Raw genomic sequence first — 18,354 nt, 5'->3', positions numbered from 1 at the left:
TACCTTCCTTTGACCATCCCAGCTGTAGCCTTCCCTGGCTTAGTACTTATTTATTAAGTACCAGTATCTGCCTCCACTAGGCTGAGACTAGAGCTCTGTTCCTTAAACAGGCATTTCAGTAAATGCTTAAAGCCTAGGACATTTATGATGTGGCCTCCCCACCCCCAAGTAACACATGGTATCTTAAATAGCAGTCACTACAAAATAATCTCTGAGGGCCCATGATGGGAGGACCAGCTGTTCCCCCTGTCACTTCTGATCCCAGAGTCAAAAGTACACTTACTTTTAGGAGGGAGCTTTTCAAGGCAAGCCAGTTTTTGTGAATGCAAAGAAATGATCTGTGCATAGAACAAAAGCATGGACTTTGTTAGGTTTCAATGTGACTAAGGTCCCATCACTGTTTATTTTCCCACTCTGCTCTTTTGTGGCTTTCAAGTTTTCTGCCCTGAGCTACTAGTACTGGTAATAGGAAAACATTATAGAACACAAGGTCCCTCACAGATCAGCAGATGGCAGCCACCACAGGAGGGAACAGAGGGTCTCCCAGAAGCCTGAGCTCCTGTCCTTCAGCTGAGGGATCCTGGGCTCTCCCATTGCCAGTTGGAGTCTGGCAGCAGTGGTGGCTGTGACAGAGATCAGGAGCCCTGGGTCTGCCTCTGGCAGCCTGTTGGGCTTTCCCTTCTCCAGGGAGTTGTGTCTGCAGGGATTCCCTTTCACTAACACAAGACAGTCTTTGACCTGGTTAAGCAGAGCAGCAACCTCTCCTTTCTGGATGGAAGTTTTGTTTTAGTTTCACAGAGCCAAAAAGGCCTAACAGAAGAAAAGGAAATCTCCCTAGTCCTGGGCCCTGGCTGGGAGACTCAGATGTTAAACTTTCCTGTTATAGCAGACAGACCCCAGCCAGTCCAGCCTCTTCTAATACTTCTTTTTTTTTTTTTTTTTAAGTTGGACACAATATCTTTATTTTTTATGTGGTGCTGAGGATTGAACCCAGTGCCTCACACTTGCAAGGCAAGCGCTCCACCACTGAGCCCTAGCCTCAGTCCCTTTTTCTATTACAACTACAAGATAACCTGTTTGTTTTTAAAGATACATGTATAAATATGTATTATTTCATTAATTCTTCATTTCTTCAATCTGTGAGAGCAGGAAGGACCACTTTTTTTTTGGTGCGGAGGGAGATCCTGGGGATTGAACCCAGAGGCACTTTACCAATGAGCTACATCCCCAGTTCTTTTTACTTTTTGTTTTAAGACAGGGTCTTCAGGGCTGTGGTTATAGCTCAGTGACAAAGGATTTGCCTAGCATATGTGAGGCACTGGGTTCGAGCTTCAGCACCACATAAAAAGTAAATAATAAAGGTATAAAAATTACAATAATATTTAAAAAAGTGTCTTGCTAAGTTGCTGAGGTTAGCCTCAAACTTGCAATCCTCCTGCCCCAGCTTCCCCAATTGGCTGGGATTATAGGCATGAGCTACTGCACCCAGTTTATCCACCATTGCTGACTCAGTGCCTTGCAGATAGTAGACACTCACATACCTGTCAATAAATGAATGATGATGCTTTACCTCACCAGCAACCAGGGAAATACAAATTCAAATAAAACATTATCATTCCCTCACTGGTTTGGAAAAAAATTTAAAGATTGGTAGTATGCAGTGCCGGTGAAGAGATGAAGAAATAAAGGGGTGGATGAAGCTCAGTGGTAGAGTGTTTGCTTAGTATTCCCCAGGTCCTGGGTTAAATCCCTAGTACTGGAAAAAATTAAAAATGAGCAGGGCTTGGTGGTGCACACCTGTAATCCCAGTGACTTAGGAAACAGGCAGGAGGATCACAAGTTCAAAGCCAGCCTCAGCAACTTAGTGAGACCCCATCTCAAAAAATAAAAAGGGCTGGAGATGTGGCTCAGTGGATAAGTGCCCCTGGGTTTAATCCCCAGTATATTCCCCCCCACCCAAAATAATAATGATAATAAGAGATGGAGAAATGGATTCTTGCAAATCCTGTTGCTTCTCTGGCCAGCAATTTGGCAGTATCTGTAAACATTGCTCCCCATTTACATAAAAGGTGGGCAATTACCAGAATAGTCATCTCAGCATTGCTTGCAGCAACCCAATGTGGGTTCCACACTATGGAATACAATTTAGCCTTTACAAAAGGTAGTAGTCATAGCAAGATAGAACTGGGAAGGAATTCCAACTGACCAGTATGTGTATTGCTTTGGAAAGATTTCCAAGACCGTTGTTAAGGAGACAAAAACAGTCTGGAATATGATATGTACAGCAAACAAAACGAAACTCTATGAGAATAAAATATAAAAAGACCTGGAAGTTTGGTGACCAAGAATTCCCCTGTAGAGAGGGGAGAGGGAGAGGGACTGAGCTGATGGATTTTTTTATTGTGGTATTTGAGTTTTTTGTTTTTTTTTAAATAAAGGGTATGAATTCTTCTGAAATTATACACACACACATATACATTTCTCTGTATATATTTTTTCTTTTTCTTTTTTTTGTGGGGCTGAGGATTGAACTCAGGGCCTCACACATGCTACACAAATGCTCTACCATTGAGCTATATCCATTCTCAGTCCTATTTTTTAATAAAATGCATTCACTAAAAGCATTTAAGGCAGGATTTAGAGATATATTCACCTTTCGATAGCTATTATAATTGTACATAAAGGCATAAAAATGCCTAAGTTCAATAGTTAATAAAAATAAACATCTCATAAACTACATCATTAAAATGTCCAAGGATCGGGCTGGGGATGTGGCTCAAGCGGTAGCGCGCTCGCCTGGCATGCGTGCGGCCCGGGTTCGATCCTCAGCACCACATACAAACAAAGATGTTGTGCCCGCCGATAACTAAAAAAAAAAATAAATAAATATTAAAAAAAAAAAAATGTCCAAGGATCCGTTAAAATAGTCTGTCAAACTGGGTACGGTGGTGTGGTGGTGTATGCCTGTAATCCCCGTGGCTTAGGAGTCTGAGGCAGGAGAATCACAAGTTCAAAGCCAGCCTCAACTGTGGGAGGCCATCCTCGCACATGATTTGAGTTACCTCCCTGGCTGGGTGAGAGGCACTTAGACACAGCTGTGTCAGAGCTATTCCCCACCCTTCTCCTCTGCTTGTCCGTGCAGAGGCGTGCCTGGCCACTGCCCCGAAGACCCAATCGTCGCCCCTGACCTTGGGATGCTGCCCCCCTTAACCTTCACTGGATGGGATTTTCCCTGGAATTTTTTGTTCCCCAATAAAAGTCCACTCCCTGGCGTGTTCTCTCTTTCTCGCTAGTCTCTTCTGTAAACCCCGCTACAGCATGAGGTGGCTGGAGGCAGGAGCTAGGAGAAGCCATCTAGGAGCTGGTGTTAAAGGCAATAAGAGTCTCGTCTCCTTAATTTAAAACTCCCTAGCATTTACTCATGAATCGAACCTTCTTTTATGAAGCCAGCGCTGGTCACATGGCAGACTCAGCAACTTAAGGAGGCCCTAAGCAACTCAGTGAGACCCTGTCTCAAAATAAAAGATTAAAAGGGTTCTGGATGTGTCTCAGTGGTTAAGCACCCCTGGGTTCAATCCCTGATAATGAAACAAACAAAAACAAAAAGCTTAGTTTTAAATATAATTGTTATATTTATATAGAATAAATAGAAACATGTTTATATATAGAATTGTTATATTTTTATATAAAGAAGCCTACTTCTTTTCTTGCTTTCCTCTTGCAATTTCTCCACCCCCAAAACCCAACCCTAAAAGCCCCTCTTTCAAGACACCTTTAAGTCAGCTACCTCTTCTTCTTTTGCTGGACACACTCCTCAAACTCTCACACTGAGAAAGGAGGCTGGCAAGTTCAAGGCCATCTCTATCAACTTGTCAGCTTTGTTCACTTTTCCAACCCTTCATCCCAGGTGCTGGCATTCTGAGTATGTCTCCAGCCCTAACAAGTCTTTCCTTCTTCTTTCCATCTATTTCACCTCACTGACAAGACTATCTTGAGACATCGCCTCTGGCCAGTAGATGACAGAAGTCTCTCAAGTTCCCCACCTCTTCCCACAACTTTGCTGAATCTAACCATCATTCACTTAATAAATCTTTATCAGTGGGCTGAGGATGTAGCACAGTGGTAGACCACTTGCTTAGTAGTGCAAGATCCTGGGTTCAGTACTGGGGAAAAATCTGTATCAAGTAATCTGAAACAGATTTGGTGGGGGGGGGGTGACAGAAAAAAAAAAAAAAACAGTTCCTGATCTTAGGCAATTTGGTAAGACACAATAATGAAAAATGACAAATGTAGTGTAATGTTAGGCATATGTCAGTCCATGTAGTGGGAGGAGGGGAAGAACATAGTGTGTGTGTATCTAAATCCACCCAAATGGATGGGTCAGGTGCCCAGTGCCCTGAGGAGGCCAGATACCCCACCTCCTGCCCAGGGCAAGCCCAATCACCTGATGGACCCTTCTCTACTTCCAGAGAACACTACTCAGTAATGATTCCCTTCTCAAATTGCCTTTTTCTTCATTCTTTCCCTACTCTGCTTCTCCTTCTTGGCATATAAACATCTTTAGGATTTTCTCATCTCTTAAAACCTCCCCCATCTAGTCTGTTCCTCTCTAGACTCTACCTTATATCTTTGGGGAAGGGAACTTTAGGGGTACCTCAACACACAGCTGGGAATAAGGGAATTAGATATATATTTCCCCAGAGGACAATGTGACATCATGTATCAAAGACCTTAACAGCAGGACATTGTGGTACACAGCGACTCCGGACTAAGAAAGGAGGCTGGCAAGTTCAAGGCCATCTCTATCAACTTAGTAAGACCTTGTCTCAAAATTTTAAGAAAGGCTCAGAGTGCAGCTCATTGGTACAGTACTTGCCTAGCAAGTCCAAGCCCCTGGTTACAATCCTCACCACTAGGAGGAGGAGAAAAAAAAAAAAAAAAAGCCAGACCAAAGAAGTGAAAGCAGGGACTCAAACAGATACAAGCCAGGTGTGGTAGCACATACCTCATAATCTCTGCAATTTGGAAGGTTGAGGCAAGAGGATCACAAGTTTGAGGCCACCCATGGCAATTTAGTGAGACCCTGTCTCAAAATAAAAAATTAAAAGGCATGGGGACATAGCTCAGTAGTAGAACTCTCCTGAGTTCAGTTCCCAGCATGGCGGAGAAAAAAAAAAAAGCTCAGATACTTGTATAATAATGTTCATAATAGTATGATTCACTATAGCCAAAAGGTAGAAATGACCCAAATGTCCACGAGCAGATGAATAGATAAACCAAATATGGTATATACAGTCAGTGGAATATTATTTAATCTTAGAAAGCAACGAACTTGATGGACACAGTGGCATATGCTTGTGGCATATGCTTATAATCCCTGCTACTACTTGGATAGTTGGGAAAAGAGGTTCAAAGCCAGCCTGGGCAACATAGCAGATCTCATCTCAAAAAGAAAAGAAAGAAAAAGAAAACTGGGGTTGGGGGAGAACAAATATTACATGATTTCTCTTAAGTGAGCAAAATCGAATAGGCAAATTTACAGATAAAAAACAGACTAGAGAAAGAGGAGGAATGGGGAGTTACTATTTAATAGGTGCAGCAAATGGACAGTAGTCGTGATGGGTGCATAATGTTGTGGATGTATTCAATACCACTGAAGTATACATGTTAAAAAGTTTTAACTCGACATGTATACATGTTAAAAAAAAATATCCAGTGCTGGGATGAAAAAAAATTTTTTTTCAGGGGCCTCAAACATGCCAGGAATCCACTCTACCACCGAGATACACTTTCAGCTAAAATTGTAAATTTTACATTATGAGTAATTATCATATTAAAAAAATCGCAAGTTCAAAGCCAGCCACAGCAATTTAGCTAGACCCTGTCTGTAAATAAAATATATAATAAATAAAATATATATATATGGGGATGTGTCTCAGTGTTTAAGTGTTCCTGGTTTCAATCCCTAGTACCAAAAACAAACAAAGGGTTGGTGGTGTTGCCCAATGGTTAAGCACCCCAACGATCAATCCTCGGGACCACACACACACACACAAAAAAAAAAGGAAAAATAGTCCATCATAAAACAAAATCCCCCAGCATGTCTTTAGAAAAAAAAAATAAATTGGAAAAATTCTTATAAGTTGAAATTTTTCTTTTTTTGGTTCCTGCTTTTCTTGGGCCTTAAGACTGCGCTGAATCTTTGTCCCTGAAGTGCTTTCCCGAAATTATCAAGGTCCCACACTATCTGGACCGCACTCTTCATGCACTGGATGACAAATAACTTGTCTCCTTGTATGTTTTCCTGACTAATACAGAGCTGACGGCGCTCTACTACTGAATTACATCTCCGACCCTTTCCTTTTTTATTCTGAGACAGGGTCTCCCTGAGTTGCTCAGGTTGTCCGCAAATTTGCGACCCTTCTACCAGCCTTCCAAGCAGCTGGCGTGCTGCGACTCATAGAGGAATTCTTGGAGATCAGAAAGACCAGACCTAACTGATCCCACTATCCTAGAATTTGGGGCACGTTGCAGAGGAGCAATGAATCCCATCAGCCCGGAAGCGGGAAACCTCTTTACCCAGTAGCGCCAACCAGAGAAAACCTTCCAGAAGGGAAACCACGCCCCTTTCTCAAACACCTCCCTCAACTCACTCCTCCCCTCTTGGCACTGCCTCTTTTCCCGACAGCCTAAGGCCCCGCCCCCCACCAGGCGTGCCATGCAGGGAGGGCCACGATCCCGCCAACAATGACTCCGCCCCTCTTTCCTCTGAGAAACCTGTCCCTTTTATTTAAAGAATACGTTTACGTCAGCCCGCCTTACGTAGCTTTGCGTCATCAGTGTAAGGCGCGGAGGAGGGACTTCCTGTCCCTAGTTTAACAGCTTCCGGAAAAGGCCGGAAGAGACCGGACCCTGAGCAAAATAGAGGATTGCCCGCCCCTCCCCCGGCCCGAACGGGAAGACGAGTCCAGGGGTTGTCCTGGTGAAGTCAAAACATTTAGCCTGGACTTTTCAGGTGAGGACCTTCTTCCTATCCAAGCATAGTACCAGTCCAAGTTCCTTTTAATTTCCCATGACTCCCCGCGCCCTCAAGCCCCGCCCCTAGTTCCCCAGCCCCGCCCCGAAGTTTGAGGGGTGTGGACGGTTTGTGACCCCCCTCTCCATCATCGACTGAGAGATCTGGGCTTGAGCTCTGCGGCCTGGACCCGGTAGCCCTTTGGCTTCTGGGGCTCATGGACTTCACTCCATTGCCGCGAAAATAAGACCGCCCAGACGCGGAGTCTGCCTCAGAAAAGGCAGGGTCCGGGACCCCTCCTTACCGTGGTCTGGGTGGCTCACAGGCTGAGGAGAAAGCAAAGGCCTCCGAGGCAGAAGACTTGGGATCCTACCCGGCCCTTCCCCACGACAGTTCCCTGTGTCTGTGCCAGTCGTTCTCGTCTCTCTCCGCCGCAGTTTCCTTTTCTGTAAACCACGGTTAATGGCATTAACCTTCTTACTGTCGGGGGTTAATTGTGGGAGTGATACATAATTCCTACCATTTGTTTATTGAACATTTGCAATGTGCCAGGCACTGTGCTGATTATTTTGCTTCAATGATTTCACGTCATCTTCAAAACAACCTTATGAGGTAGGTACTATTTTTAACCCATTTTACTGATGAGAAGGCTAAGTCTCTGGGAAAGATGATCGAGGTTACATGGCCAGTAAGAGGCAAGATTATAGTTTCGTTTTGTTTTCTGACTTCAGGGTCAGTCTATTAAGTCAGGATGTGTAAACTCTTCAGATGTTGATATGTTCCACAACTCTTTTTGAAGTAACTACGGTGGCATTATGCTAGGCTCTTAAGTACAAAGAGAAAAATACATGTGAGCCTTGTGTTCTAGAAGTCTAATAAATGGACCGGTAGATAAGTATAATGAAATTTTATAGGTGCTGTGAGAATAGTCTGATAATGATAATCGTCAGATGGATTTGCCCAGGGACAGCTGTGAAAACAGATTCTCCAAGGGAAGAAGTAGGTATTCCAAGGACCAAGCAGAAATCCTTCCCGTGTAAGAAACTGCAGAGTGAGAACCTTCACAATATGAGAGACTGAGTTAGTGATAGTGAGAGCTGTTGTGGAATCATTTCCAAATCAGTTACATGTAGACAGCGGTTTTTGCAGTTGTGAGCCCTCAGTGACCCAGAAGGGTAGTGTTTCTGATGTTTGTCCCATACGATTTCCCCAGGGCCTGTCAGAGAATTTGAGAGGAGGCAGAGTTACTGTTTGCTTATGGCTCCTAAAGAATTGTCCCTTTAGGGTAATCTAACTCTTCTGTTGACAGTAGATTAGTTTTCTTTGGCCCCTGACATTTGGGTATGAACTGTGACAATGAAAGAGATGGGGCTCTTATGAGACAGTCCAACAAGGGTGACTGTATAACACCTCCAGAGGAGCTCCAAAATAAAGTATTTCAGGCTTTTTAGTCTCTCAGAAGTTAAGTTGGAGGCTGTTTAAGGGGCATATTTGCTTGACTAAGTGTTAGAAATCCTAGAGAAACTCCAAGTTCAAAGAAGCAAATGTTTTACCCATCAACGACCAAAAGAAAAAAGAAAAAAAAGCAGTTGCAGGAGACACAGCAGCAAGGTTATGAGGCTTTCCTCATAGGGTAATGATGAGAAGGCTGATGATCTGTGCTCATTGTGGGCATGACATCTGTGAGCTAGTTTTCTAATAGCGCCCAAGGCCAAGTCCTTAGCTTGAGGTTGGAAGTCTCGAGTACAAAGTGAAATACATGTGATCCTTGTGTAGGTTTGTCGTCCCCCCCACCCCACCCCACCCCACCCCAGAATATTGAACTCCACTTATTTTCAGGACTGGCTTAGTTCAAAACTTAAACTAGGAGCCTTATTGAAATCCCTCTGGCTCTGCTGATGCTATTCCCCTTTGTTCCTGCAGCGTGGACCCAGTCAGCAGCCAGACCATGGAGCTCCCTGATGTCACCCTCATTGAGGGTGTGGGTAATGAGGTGATGGTGGTGGCAGGTGTGGTGGTGCTGATTCTAGCCTTGGTCCTAGCTTGGCTCTCTACCTACGTAGCAGACAGCGGTAGCAACCAGCTCCTGGGCACTATTGTGTCAGCAGGCGACACATCCGTCCTTCACCTAGGGCATGTGGACCAGCTGGTGGCAGGCCAGAACACCTCAGAGCCTACCGAACTTCCCCATCCATCAGAGGGTAATGATGAGAAGACTGAAGAGACTGGCGAAGGTGGAGGAGACTCCACAGGGGAACCTGTTGCTGGGGGTGGTGTGGAGTCCAGTCTTGAGCATCTCCTTGACATCCAAGGCCTGTCCAAAAGACAAGTGGGCACAGAGAACAGCAGTCCAGAAGCCCTGCTGAGATCTGAGGATAGCACCTGCCTTTCTCCCAGCCCCAGCTTCATCAACGTTCGGCTTAAGTTCCTCAATGATACTGAGGAGCTGGCTGTGGCCAGGCCAGAGGACACTGTGGGTGCCCTGAAGAGGTGAGTGGGTTGAAAAGTGGGAAGCTGCTCATGTCCCATGTCCCAAGGCTTTGCGTCCTCTGAGGAGACTGGTGCAGAATTGAGAGCAGCAAGGGGTCATAAAATTTGGCCCCTACCAAGGGTGGAGAGGAGACTTCCTTAGAAATCTACTCATCAGTTTTTCCCTTTGCCCACCTTTGTTGGTCCAGGCCTGTTTGCCCTGTTATGCCTCAGCCTCTCTTTCTTTTTCATCCTTTCAGCAAATATTTCCCTGGACAGGAGAGCCAAATGAAATTGATCTACCAGGGCCGCCTGCTACAAGATCCAGCACGCACACTGCGTTCTCTGAACATTACTGACAACTGTGTGATTCACTGCCACCGTTCACCCCCAGGGGCACCTGGTACAGGCCCCTCAACTTCTCTGGCACCCTCGGCCACTGAGCCACCCAGCCTTGGCATCAGTGTGGGCAGTCTCATGGTGCCCGTGTTTGTAGTGCTTTTGGGTGTAGTCTGGTACTTCCGGATCAATTACCGTCAGTTTTTCACAGCACCTGCTACTGTCTCCCTGGTGGGTGTCACAGTCTTCTTCAGCTTCCTCATATTTGGGATGTATGGACGATAAGGACATAGGGAGAAAATGAAAGGCATGGTCTTCCTCCTCTATGGCCTCCCCACTTTCCTGGCCAGAGCTGGGCCCAAGGGCCTGGGAGGGAGGGGTGGAAAGGATGTGGTGGGCACCCCATCCATAAGACACAGGAGGCAGGTGTGGGGCCTCCCCTTATGTCCACAGGGGTACAGACATTCCCCCCTGTGCAAGCACAACTCAGGTAGAAACAAGGATGTCACCTTCCTATACTTTTAGAATCCTGAAGGAACTCAGAGCCAAAGACCAAGCTGAATGGAAAGGCTAGGCTTTGAGTCCCTCCCAGCTGTGGCCCTAGCCCTTCCCTGTATCTTGCATGTCTATCCCTCAGCACCCAAGGCCACTGCCAGGGCAGCTCAGCATGACCCCTGGCATACTTCTGTAGGGATCCTGGAGTATCCTTCCATTCCTTAGTCAAGTGTCTTTTGAGACAGGGATGAAGGTTGTGCCAGCTCACCCTACAGGCACCTAGCTGCTTCCACCTCCTCCCTCTACCCCTGTAGCAGGAATAGGGTGTTCCCCCTTTTTTTCAAAGCACTTTTTTTTTTCCTTTTTTTTTTTTTTTAAAGAGTCTTCTACAGAGCTCAGTCAGGAAGGGGGTTGGGGCACAAGGCCAAGCCCCTAGCATTGGGAGAGGCTAGGCCACAGCTGCTGCTACCCTAGGCCTAAGGCTGTAAGCAAGACAGCACTGGCTTTCAGCCAGCATCCTACCCTGACTTCCAAGGACGAATTCTGGGTATGCTTCACTCAGCCCTGGGCCCTTGCCTCTGGGACACTTGGATGGAGGGTTAGTGTCTAACTAAATAAAAGTTCCATTTTGTGGCTATGGAGCCTCTTTCTGTGACATTGAGAATGGCTTTGCTCTGCCCCCAGCACATGGTAATGAGGGTGGGTAGGCCAAGCTACCAACGGGAGATGCAGTTTATTTACACCAGCAGCCATGGGGGCAGAGAGAATACACAGCGTTTACAAAGTTAGCTACCTGTACAGGATGGATTACATATGCAAAAATAAAAATCTCAAGACCACAGGACAGCGTGAGCCCCACCCCCCTCCCCCAATGACCCCAGCATGCGGTAATGCCAGGCGGGTGGCCCCTGGGCATGCGGGGGGGAGTGATGCATGGAAGGAAAAGCCACCGGCCATGGAAATTAGTACAGAACCCCCCCACACACACTCAGACACATGATAGGATACAGGGCGGACGACACCTAGCCGGGGCGGGGAGGATGGGAACTGAAACCCACACAGCCTGCTGTTAGAGGGAGGGGGCGGGGAGCTCCTAGCCCCTGTTCAACTACATGGTAGGGGGGGGCACTCTCCCCAGAAGGGAAGGGGTTTGCTCCCTCAGGGTCCCTGCTGGACCAAGCCCATCTCTTACCCAGCCTGGGCAGGGGGCTCTGCCCTGAGGGTGGGCCAAGGAATAATGGGGAAGGTTATGTGGATAAACCAGTTCCCAAACTACTCCCCACTTCTCCCTCCTCTGACCAGAGGGGGAAAGCAGGAGGCCAGAGGGGAAAGGGTATGTTAGGGCCTGAGCTACAGCTGCCTCTCAGAAGGGAGAGTGGCCCTAGGCCTTCCTCCCTTCACCTTCAACCAACTCCCAAAACTTCATTTGGAAGTGGCTGGAGGCCTGCTGAGATCCTCCTCACCCTCTGGCTTTCCCCTTAGAGGGAAAAGGCTGTGGAGGGCCAAGACCAGAGGAGCCCAGGCCCCAAGATTTATTCTAACTCCTGCCAAAATTGGTTTGGCTTTTTAAAAAATAATCACAATGCTTGGGTTAAAAACCAGTAACCAGGCATCAGCCACAATCAGAACCACCCCAGGGGGAGACTGGGGTTCCAGACAGGGTATTGCTGCCCTATCTCTGTTGTTCCCTTAACCCTCTAGGGTCCCTAACCCAAATCAGTCCAACCAGTCCTGGGTACTAGCTACCCAAATGTGGGAGTGGCTCCTCCTGGGAGAAGGGCAGGGGACATGTCCAGCAAGTGCCAGATAATTCGGCTCAGGGTCAACTCCATCCCTGTGTCAGTCAGCTCTGCTCCCAGCCCAGATTGCAGTCCTCCAGCTCGGCTCCTGGGGGTGGTGTTGCCCGCATGGAGGTGGGACGGTACATCTTTTCAGGATGTAGACCAGGCAGGTGGGCACACTAGCATGACAGTCCCAGAGAGGCAATGATACCCCTTCCCTCTCCACTGACAATCCAGGGCACAGAGACCACCCTCTTCCCACCCTACTCCTAGCAAAGGGGAGAGGCACAAGATTAGGATTTTCCTCAGAGCCCCAAACCACAAATACAGAATAAATAACTTAAAAGCGGCGAAGGAAGGGGAAACAGGGCAGGCTTTGGAGGCAGGAGCATTGAGAGGAACTGAAGCTGGTCAAGGTGAAGGGGTGGCAAGCAGCAGCTGGGAACTCAGGCTGCCCCAGCAGGGCGGTGGGGCAGGGTGGGCAGGAGGAACATGGGGCCACCCCAGGAGGGTGAGGCTGGGCCCCTTCCTGGGGCAGGGAATGAGGTAAGAAAACATTTCAAATAAAGCAGCACCGTTCCCTCTCACCTTGGGGCCCCACTCCTCACCAGCCCTGGGTCAGGGAGGGATTGAAGGGGGGAGTTATTTTGATACGCAGCTCCCTCCTCCTATCCTCCCCTTCCCATTCCTTGAAGCTGTAGAGGCTGGAGGCCCTTTCCTGGCACCCAACAACAAAAGGACAGCTCCTGCTGCCAAGGAGGCCCACGGGGATTGAGGGGAAAGGGCTGCCCTGTGAGGCAGGGAAGGCGGCGGCAGTTCTGGACGCCTACCTCAGCAGACAGCACTCTGTGCCTGCCACCCCTGGGACTGGGGGCACTTGATAGGATGCTGCACACAGACAGGACACACCCAGCCCTGCCCCTCAGCTCCAAGCACCAGACCCATTCACATTGCTGAGGGCAGCCAGGGGAGGCCCCCTCCAGGCTCAGCTTCTAACCCACAGCCTCCCGGGTAGCCACAGTGCCCCTCGGCAGGGCTTAGTCCAGTTCCTGGGGTGGGGGACAGGCAGTGCACTGGCACAGTGCCCAGATCAGGCCCCTGGCCTAGCTGGACATCCAGTAACTCACAGAATAAATAGGAAAACTGCCTCCCCACCAAACTTATGTCCAAGGCATAATAAGTCCAGGTCTGAGTCCTGCACGCCGAGGGGTCGTGCTCTATTGCAGAGGACCCTGACACCCCCCAGGGGTGCATAAATGGATCCTCTGCCTGCCTGGCCCACCAAACTTCCCAAGCCCAAACCCCCAGCAGCCGTCCATTTGCCAGGCTATGCCACCTGGGTGGGGGTTGGGAGAGAGGGCTCTGCTCAGCCAAAGGCTATCCCTTGCACCCAAGTCAGTTGATGTCATCATAGATGCTGGGCGTTGGGGGTGCCGGTGGCTTTGGCTTCTTCTTCTTATTGGAGCCCAGGCCAGAAGCAGTCCCTACCAGGCTCAGATGGGATTTCTTTTTCTTGGTTTTCCTTGACTCGGAGCTGTTGGTACCTGCAGAGAAAAGTTACAAGGGATGACAATAGGGCTGTGGCAAGAGAGGTGTCAATCGGTTGAGTGTGGACAGAAAATTCCTGGGACCCAACTGTATCACATACCTAGACCCCATCCCTGATTTTCACTCGTCTTGGAGGAGCCTGAATCAGAGGGTGAGAGATCAGAGGAGCCGTCCCACTGAAGCCGGCTGATCAGGGCCTGGCTGTCAGTCATGTCAAAGCTGTCATTATCCAGGGAGCTCTCAACCTCCGGAAGGACTCTGGAAAGAGAAGGCGTCAAAAAAGGGTTTTAGGGATAACCATCACCATCCTAACCTGCTACAACCCACAACCTTCTGAAAGGATCACTTACGCTGAGGGCCCGAGGAAATAAATCCGCACAGTTCGCCTCTGCTCATCCGTATGCTGGGGGCAGCGCAGAGACCTGGTGGGGACATAATTATCAGACCCTGACAAAATAGGGAAGGACCTGAGGAACTCAGGGAGAGCCCCTCCCCTCAGCAGAGGCCAAAAGGACAGGGAAGGGGTAAGTGGAGAGACCCCAGATGGAAGCCTAAGGCCTGATCATTGAAGGAAGGGAGGGAAAGGGCGGGAGCCCCACTGCTCAAGTCCAGGGGTACTCCTGACACATGACCAGCATGAGTGTGCAGGAGGGGCCCCAAACCCCTTTCTAGGTTCTGTGCTCACCTTGTGCACATCTTCTTGGTGTGTTCAGAAATCACCCCACATTGCTGGAAGAGGAATATAAGCTGAAAGGAGGGATGGAAGTAAACCTACTCTAGATACTAGATGCTCCCTTCTGCATCAAGGATAGACTGCACAAGCAGAAATGGCCCCAGGGTGTCAATACAGTCCAGACCTCTGTGGGCCAGGAAACCTACTTCTAGAGTAAGAATTCTATGGCTCTAACTGCTGTCACCAGCCTCCTCCAGGGTCTTGACCTGTCTGTGGCTCCAGCCCACTCCCAACAGCCTCCCCAGCCCCAGTTCCTCACCGTGGTGAGAAGGCTTCGCAGCTCCTCTGGCCCCAGGGTCTCATAGCTGATCCCAGTTGAGTTGCTATACTGTGAGAACCAGAAGTGCAGGTCAGAGAAGTAAAGAAGCCACAGACAAAAAGGGGGCACAGAAACTGGGGATGTACATCAGTGGTAGAGCACTTGCCTAGCACATGTGAGGTACTGGATTCAATGCCCAGTAAAATACACACACACACACACACACACACACAAACACACACACACACGAAGGAGCAGAGGATTAGTCCCTCCTATTCCTGCCTCTGTGATAGAACAGTTTTTCCCATTGAGTCCTTTCATTCCACCTGTACACATATAAGGGAGTGGGACGCAAAAAGAATAAACACAAGATTCAAACAGCCCAACTAATGCTTCTGGCTGTCAACATTCTGATCCTACTTATCCAAATCCCAGCCACCTCATAAAGACAATGAGGAAGAGCATAAGGGGGGCAGCCTATACTCACCTTAAAAGGATCCGAATTGCTAAGTTCCCCTGAAGAAGAAAAAAGAAGGGGAAGGGTGTTTGATGCAGAGGTACAGACAGAGAACCCTGAAAATAACCAGAGAGGAAGTGGGGGTGACAGAAGGATCATAGGCCCTCCCTCCACACCCCTATCCCCCACCTCTCCCTCCACCCCAGCCCCACAATGAATCCCAGAAGACACAGCTAGCAGCACCCCTGTTGCTCCAGCCCCACTTACCATTTTTGTGTTTTAAAGACTTGGATCTTCGAGGGGAATTGGGGTTCTGGAATGGGAGATACCATAGCTTTGGGGAAAGGGCAACGATAAGGGGGAGCCGAGAACCCAGGGAAGGAAAAAAGATTTGACAAAGAATATCCTCAAATTCCTACTCTTCTCCCCCATTAAGAGGCCTGTCTGCCTATTATTTCCTCCCCCATGCCAAGGCCTCTGTTGCCTCCCTGCCCACCACAGACACACCCTCATCCCCAAACCCAGAGGTGACCAGTGACCTCAGACTTGAGTCAAGACACCTGAGGACTCCCTGCCCAAAGGGGAGGGTATCTGTCCTTCGCCCAAATTTCCCCCATGCTCGCCCCGGCTCTCACCTTGTCTGATTTTCTTTTCTTGGCTGTGAGGGTGAAAGGATATAAAGCAAGGTTACTTTAAAAAGTCTTCAATCTAAGACTATTTTTAAAAAATGCAAAAACACACTCCCCCCCTTATTTATAACAGTAATTATGATCAACGTATACTCAATTCCTGCTTGTCCACCTCATCCCAGTGTCCCCCAAGACTCCCCAGGTCCCCAAACACCTTTCTTCTCCGAGCCATAAGACCAGTCGTTGTCATTGATGTCATCATTATCCTCTTGGTCGCTCTCAGACTTGTTCATGTTGTTGCTATTGGCAATCCTGCCAAAGGTAGGGGAGAGAAAGGTTATGGTGCCTACAACTTTTAAAGGTACTGTGGAACATCTGGGGTCAAGAACAACCCACCCTCTATATTCTACAAATGCCCTAGGGGCCTACAGGATGCAAAAGATGAGCAGCTCTAGTTCTATCCTCACCGGCGGTTGGCGATTCGGCTGCTGTTCCGCCCCATTCCCAGGCACTTCTCCAGATGGGGAGCAAAGCGGGAGGCGGCAATGCTGCGGCTGCAATTGGGGCAAACACACTCCTTGCTCTTCCACTGGTTGAATACCTGTCCAAAGATGTCCAACCCGGGCTGGTCCACGATCTCTGGGGACAGGAGAGGCGTGGCGATCAGGGTGGGCAGGGAACCCTCTCCTTGTACCCACCCATGCGTGGTCCCATGGCCTCTTCAAAACCCCCTGCCTAAACTAGCAGGAGCTCCAGGATCCACATCTAGGGAAGTTTCCAGAGAAGAACCCTCCATGCATTCTTTGGGCAGGGCTAGCTAGACTACTCTCCTTCTACCCTGAAGCTCACCAAAATCCTTCATGCTATCAGGGTCTGTGTCGTCCAGGAAGAAGTAGCCACACTTGACAGCTCGGTGTACCTCAAAGCAGAATCCCAAACAAGAATCCTCGACCAGGTCCGCATATATCTCCTGAGCGATGGCCTGAGCCCCAGGGGAAAATATCCACAGTCACAAGAGTCACAGCCCTCTGGACTGCCAGTGACTCTCGCCAACCAAATCTCCTGGCCCTGGCCAAATACCATGCTTTCTTTGCCATTTTCCCCATCTTGATTTTGAATTCTTTCTTCTTCCCCGATTGTTGGGTCTTTTCAGCTGGCTATTCCCTTTAAGGAACAAGGCTGACTATCCAAATTCCTCTTTGGCGTGGATGCCAGATATAGCGACGTAGAGACATCAAGAGAAAGAACTAGAGGCACACGTGGGGGAGCCCTCACCTCTAGTTTGCTGTTATCCAGGCCAGACAAAGACATTTCCTCCATTTTCATTTGTAAACTCTTGTGGAGACGGTGCTCTGACTGCTCATAGCACAGCGGGCGGCAACACGGCTGTACACATGGGGATGGGGGTGTTGATGTGAGTACAAGGTATCTCTGAAAACTGCCACTTCCCCTCCTCACCTCACTGCCCAGGGCTTAATCCTGGCATCAGAGTATCTCCCTCCCCAAGGCCCAGGACCACTAAGCCTGGGTAGTCCCTCAGAGACTAAAAACCAGAGGTAGCCTAGTCCTTCCCAGGCCTGAGATCAGGCCCTGGTCTCTACTGCCAATCAGAGTCTGGGTTTCTAGGAGGCAGCAGCTCACCCCAGGTCCCCAAAACTCAAACCCCTCTTTGATACCCATGGTGCAATGCAGCAGGGGGAGGAGAAGGAACTCTAAGGCCTCAAAGCAAACCCACAGGGTGTGGCAAAGAACTGCACAGAATCCTAAAGACACCCCCTTCCCTAAAGGCTCTCCTCAGAGTCACCTCTGCTTTCAGCCAGGATGTCCACTTGGGGGGGTACTGCTACCAGAAGTAGGAATGGCCCTAGGACCCTACAACCTTCACCCCACTGTCTTCCCTTGAAATAAGCCTGCCACTGCAGAGCTCAGACAAGCAGAGTCAAAGGGGCATTTCCAGCCACCTGGAGCAGAAGGGGGTACAGCCCTGTGGGCTAGCACTAGAGGAGTGGGCACTCCCCTTACCTGTTCTTCTTTTAGATAACACCCTCCCTCCCTCAGGACCAGCCCGGAAGTCTCTCCAAGAGCCCCAAAGTCCAGAAACCCCCACCAAAGGATTCAGAAACAGCGCCCACAGTCCGGGGGCCCCTCTGAACGGTGGGTACGAGTTTAAGGAGCTGCCGGCCTAGAGTGGGGTGGGGACTGACAAACGAGCCAGGGGCACTGGGAAGGGTAGGAGGCCGGGCCGCGGCTCTTCCCCCGTCCCTGCGGCACTGCTGCTGCATCATACCGACTGGGGGGAGGAGAGTCGAGCCGCCCGAGGCCGGCGCCGGGCCGGGACAGACCGACCCCCAGAGAGTGGGCAGAGTGGGACGCGTCCCGGCCCCTCTTGGCCCCGGCCGGCCAGGGAGAGGAGTCCAGGAGGGTGTCTATTGTCCCGGGGGCTGGGGCCTGGCTCCCTAACAAAGGCCCCGCGCCCCCTCCCCGGCCGGCCCTGCCCCGCCCAAGGGGGACCCAGCCAGGGGGAGAGCAGGGGGCCCGAGCCGGGCCGGGAAGCCGGGGGAAGCCGGGCGTTTCCGCGTCGGCCCGGGGGGAGGGAAGGGGCGCTGACCCAGACCTGGGGGGGAGGGGG

At 49.5% G+C, this 18,354-nt stretch overlaps 2 protein-coding genes across 11 annotated transcripts; one reads left to right on the top strand and one right to left on the bottom strand.

Annotated features, from left to right (window-relative positions):
• Positions 1-6,866: 6,866 nt before the first annotated feature.
• Tmub2 (transmembrane and ubiquitin like domain containing 2) lies at positions 6,867-10,953 on the top strand. Of its 3 annotated transcripts, XM_048790432.1 has the most exons (4): positions 6,903-7,015; positions 7,568-7,627; positions 8,939-9,505; positions 9,745-10,953. In XM_048790432.1, the coding sequence occupies exons 2-4, from the start codon at positions 7,593-7,595 to the stop codon at positions 10,106-10,108; spliced, it is 966 nt and encodes a 321-aa protein (XP_048646389.1). In that variant the 5' UTR covers positions 6,903-7,015; positions 7,568-7,592; the 3' UTR covers positions 10,109-10,953. The 3 variants fall into 3 exon arrangements, with proteins under 3 accessions (XP_015351090.1, XP_048646389.1, XP_015351089.1); XM_015495604.2 differs by lacking the exon at positions 7,568-7,627 and having other exon boundaries at positions 6,867-7,015; XM_015495603.2 differs by lacking the exon at positions 6,903-7,015 and having other exon boundaries at positions 7,095-7,627.
• Positions 10,954-11,032: 79 nt separating this feature from the next.
• On the bottom strand, positions 11,033-18,321 carry Atxn7l3 (ataxin 7 like 3). 8 transcript variants are annotated; one of them, XM_015495601.2, is made up of 13 exons: positions 17,530-18,321; positions 17,001-17,111; positions 16,575-16,707; positions 16,193-16,364; positions 15,940-16,037; positions 15,732-15,754; positions 15,364-15,430; positions 15,127-15,155; positions 14,640-14,708; positions 14,333-14,376; positions 13,998-14,069; positions 13,748-13,905; positions 11,033-13,643 (listed from the first exon to the last, which is right to left on the bottom strand). In XM_015495601.2, exons 2-13 carry the CDS (start codon positions 17,049-17,051, stop codon positions 13,495-13,497), a joined length of 1,065 nt encoding a protein of 354 aa, XP_015351087.1. In that variant the 5' UTR covers positions 17,052-17,111; positions 17,530-18,321; the 3' UTR covers positions 11,033-13,494. The 8 variants fall into 8 exon arrangements, with proteins under 8 accessions (XP_015351087.1, XP_048646358.1, XP_048646383.1 ...); XM_048790401.1 differs by having other exon boundaries at positions 15,127-15,212; positions 15,364-15,409; XM_048790426.1 differs by having other exon boundaries at positions 15,364-15,409.
• Positions 18,322-18,354: the final 33 nt, after the last annotated feature.

Source organism: Marmota marmota, unplaced genomic scaffold (genome assembly GCF_001458135.2).
Source record: "Marmota marmota marmota unplaced genomic scaffold, marMar, whole genome shotgun sequence".
Taxonomy (NCBI): Eukaryota; Metazoa; Chordata; class Mammalia; order Rodentia; family Sciuridae; genus Marmota; species Marmota marmota.
The sequence above is the reverse complement of the archived record's forward strand: the minus strand, read 5'-3'. Positions and strand labels throughout refer to the sequence as shown.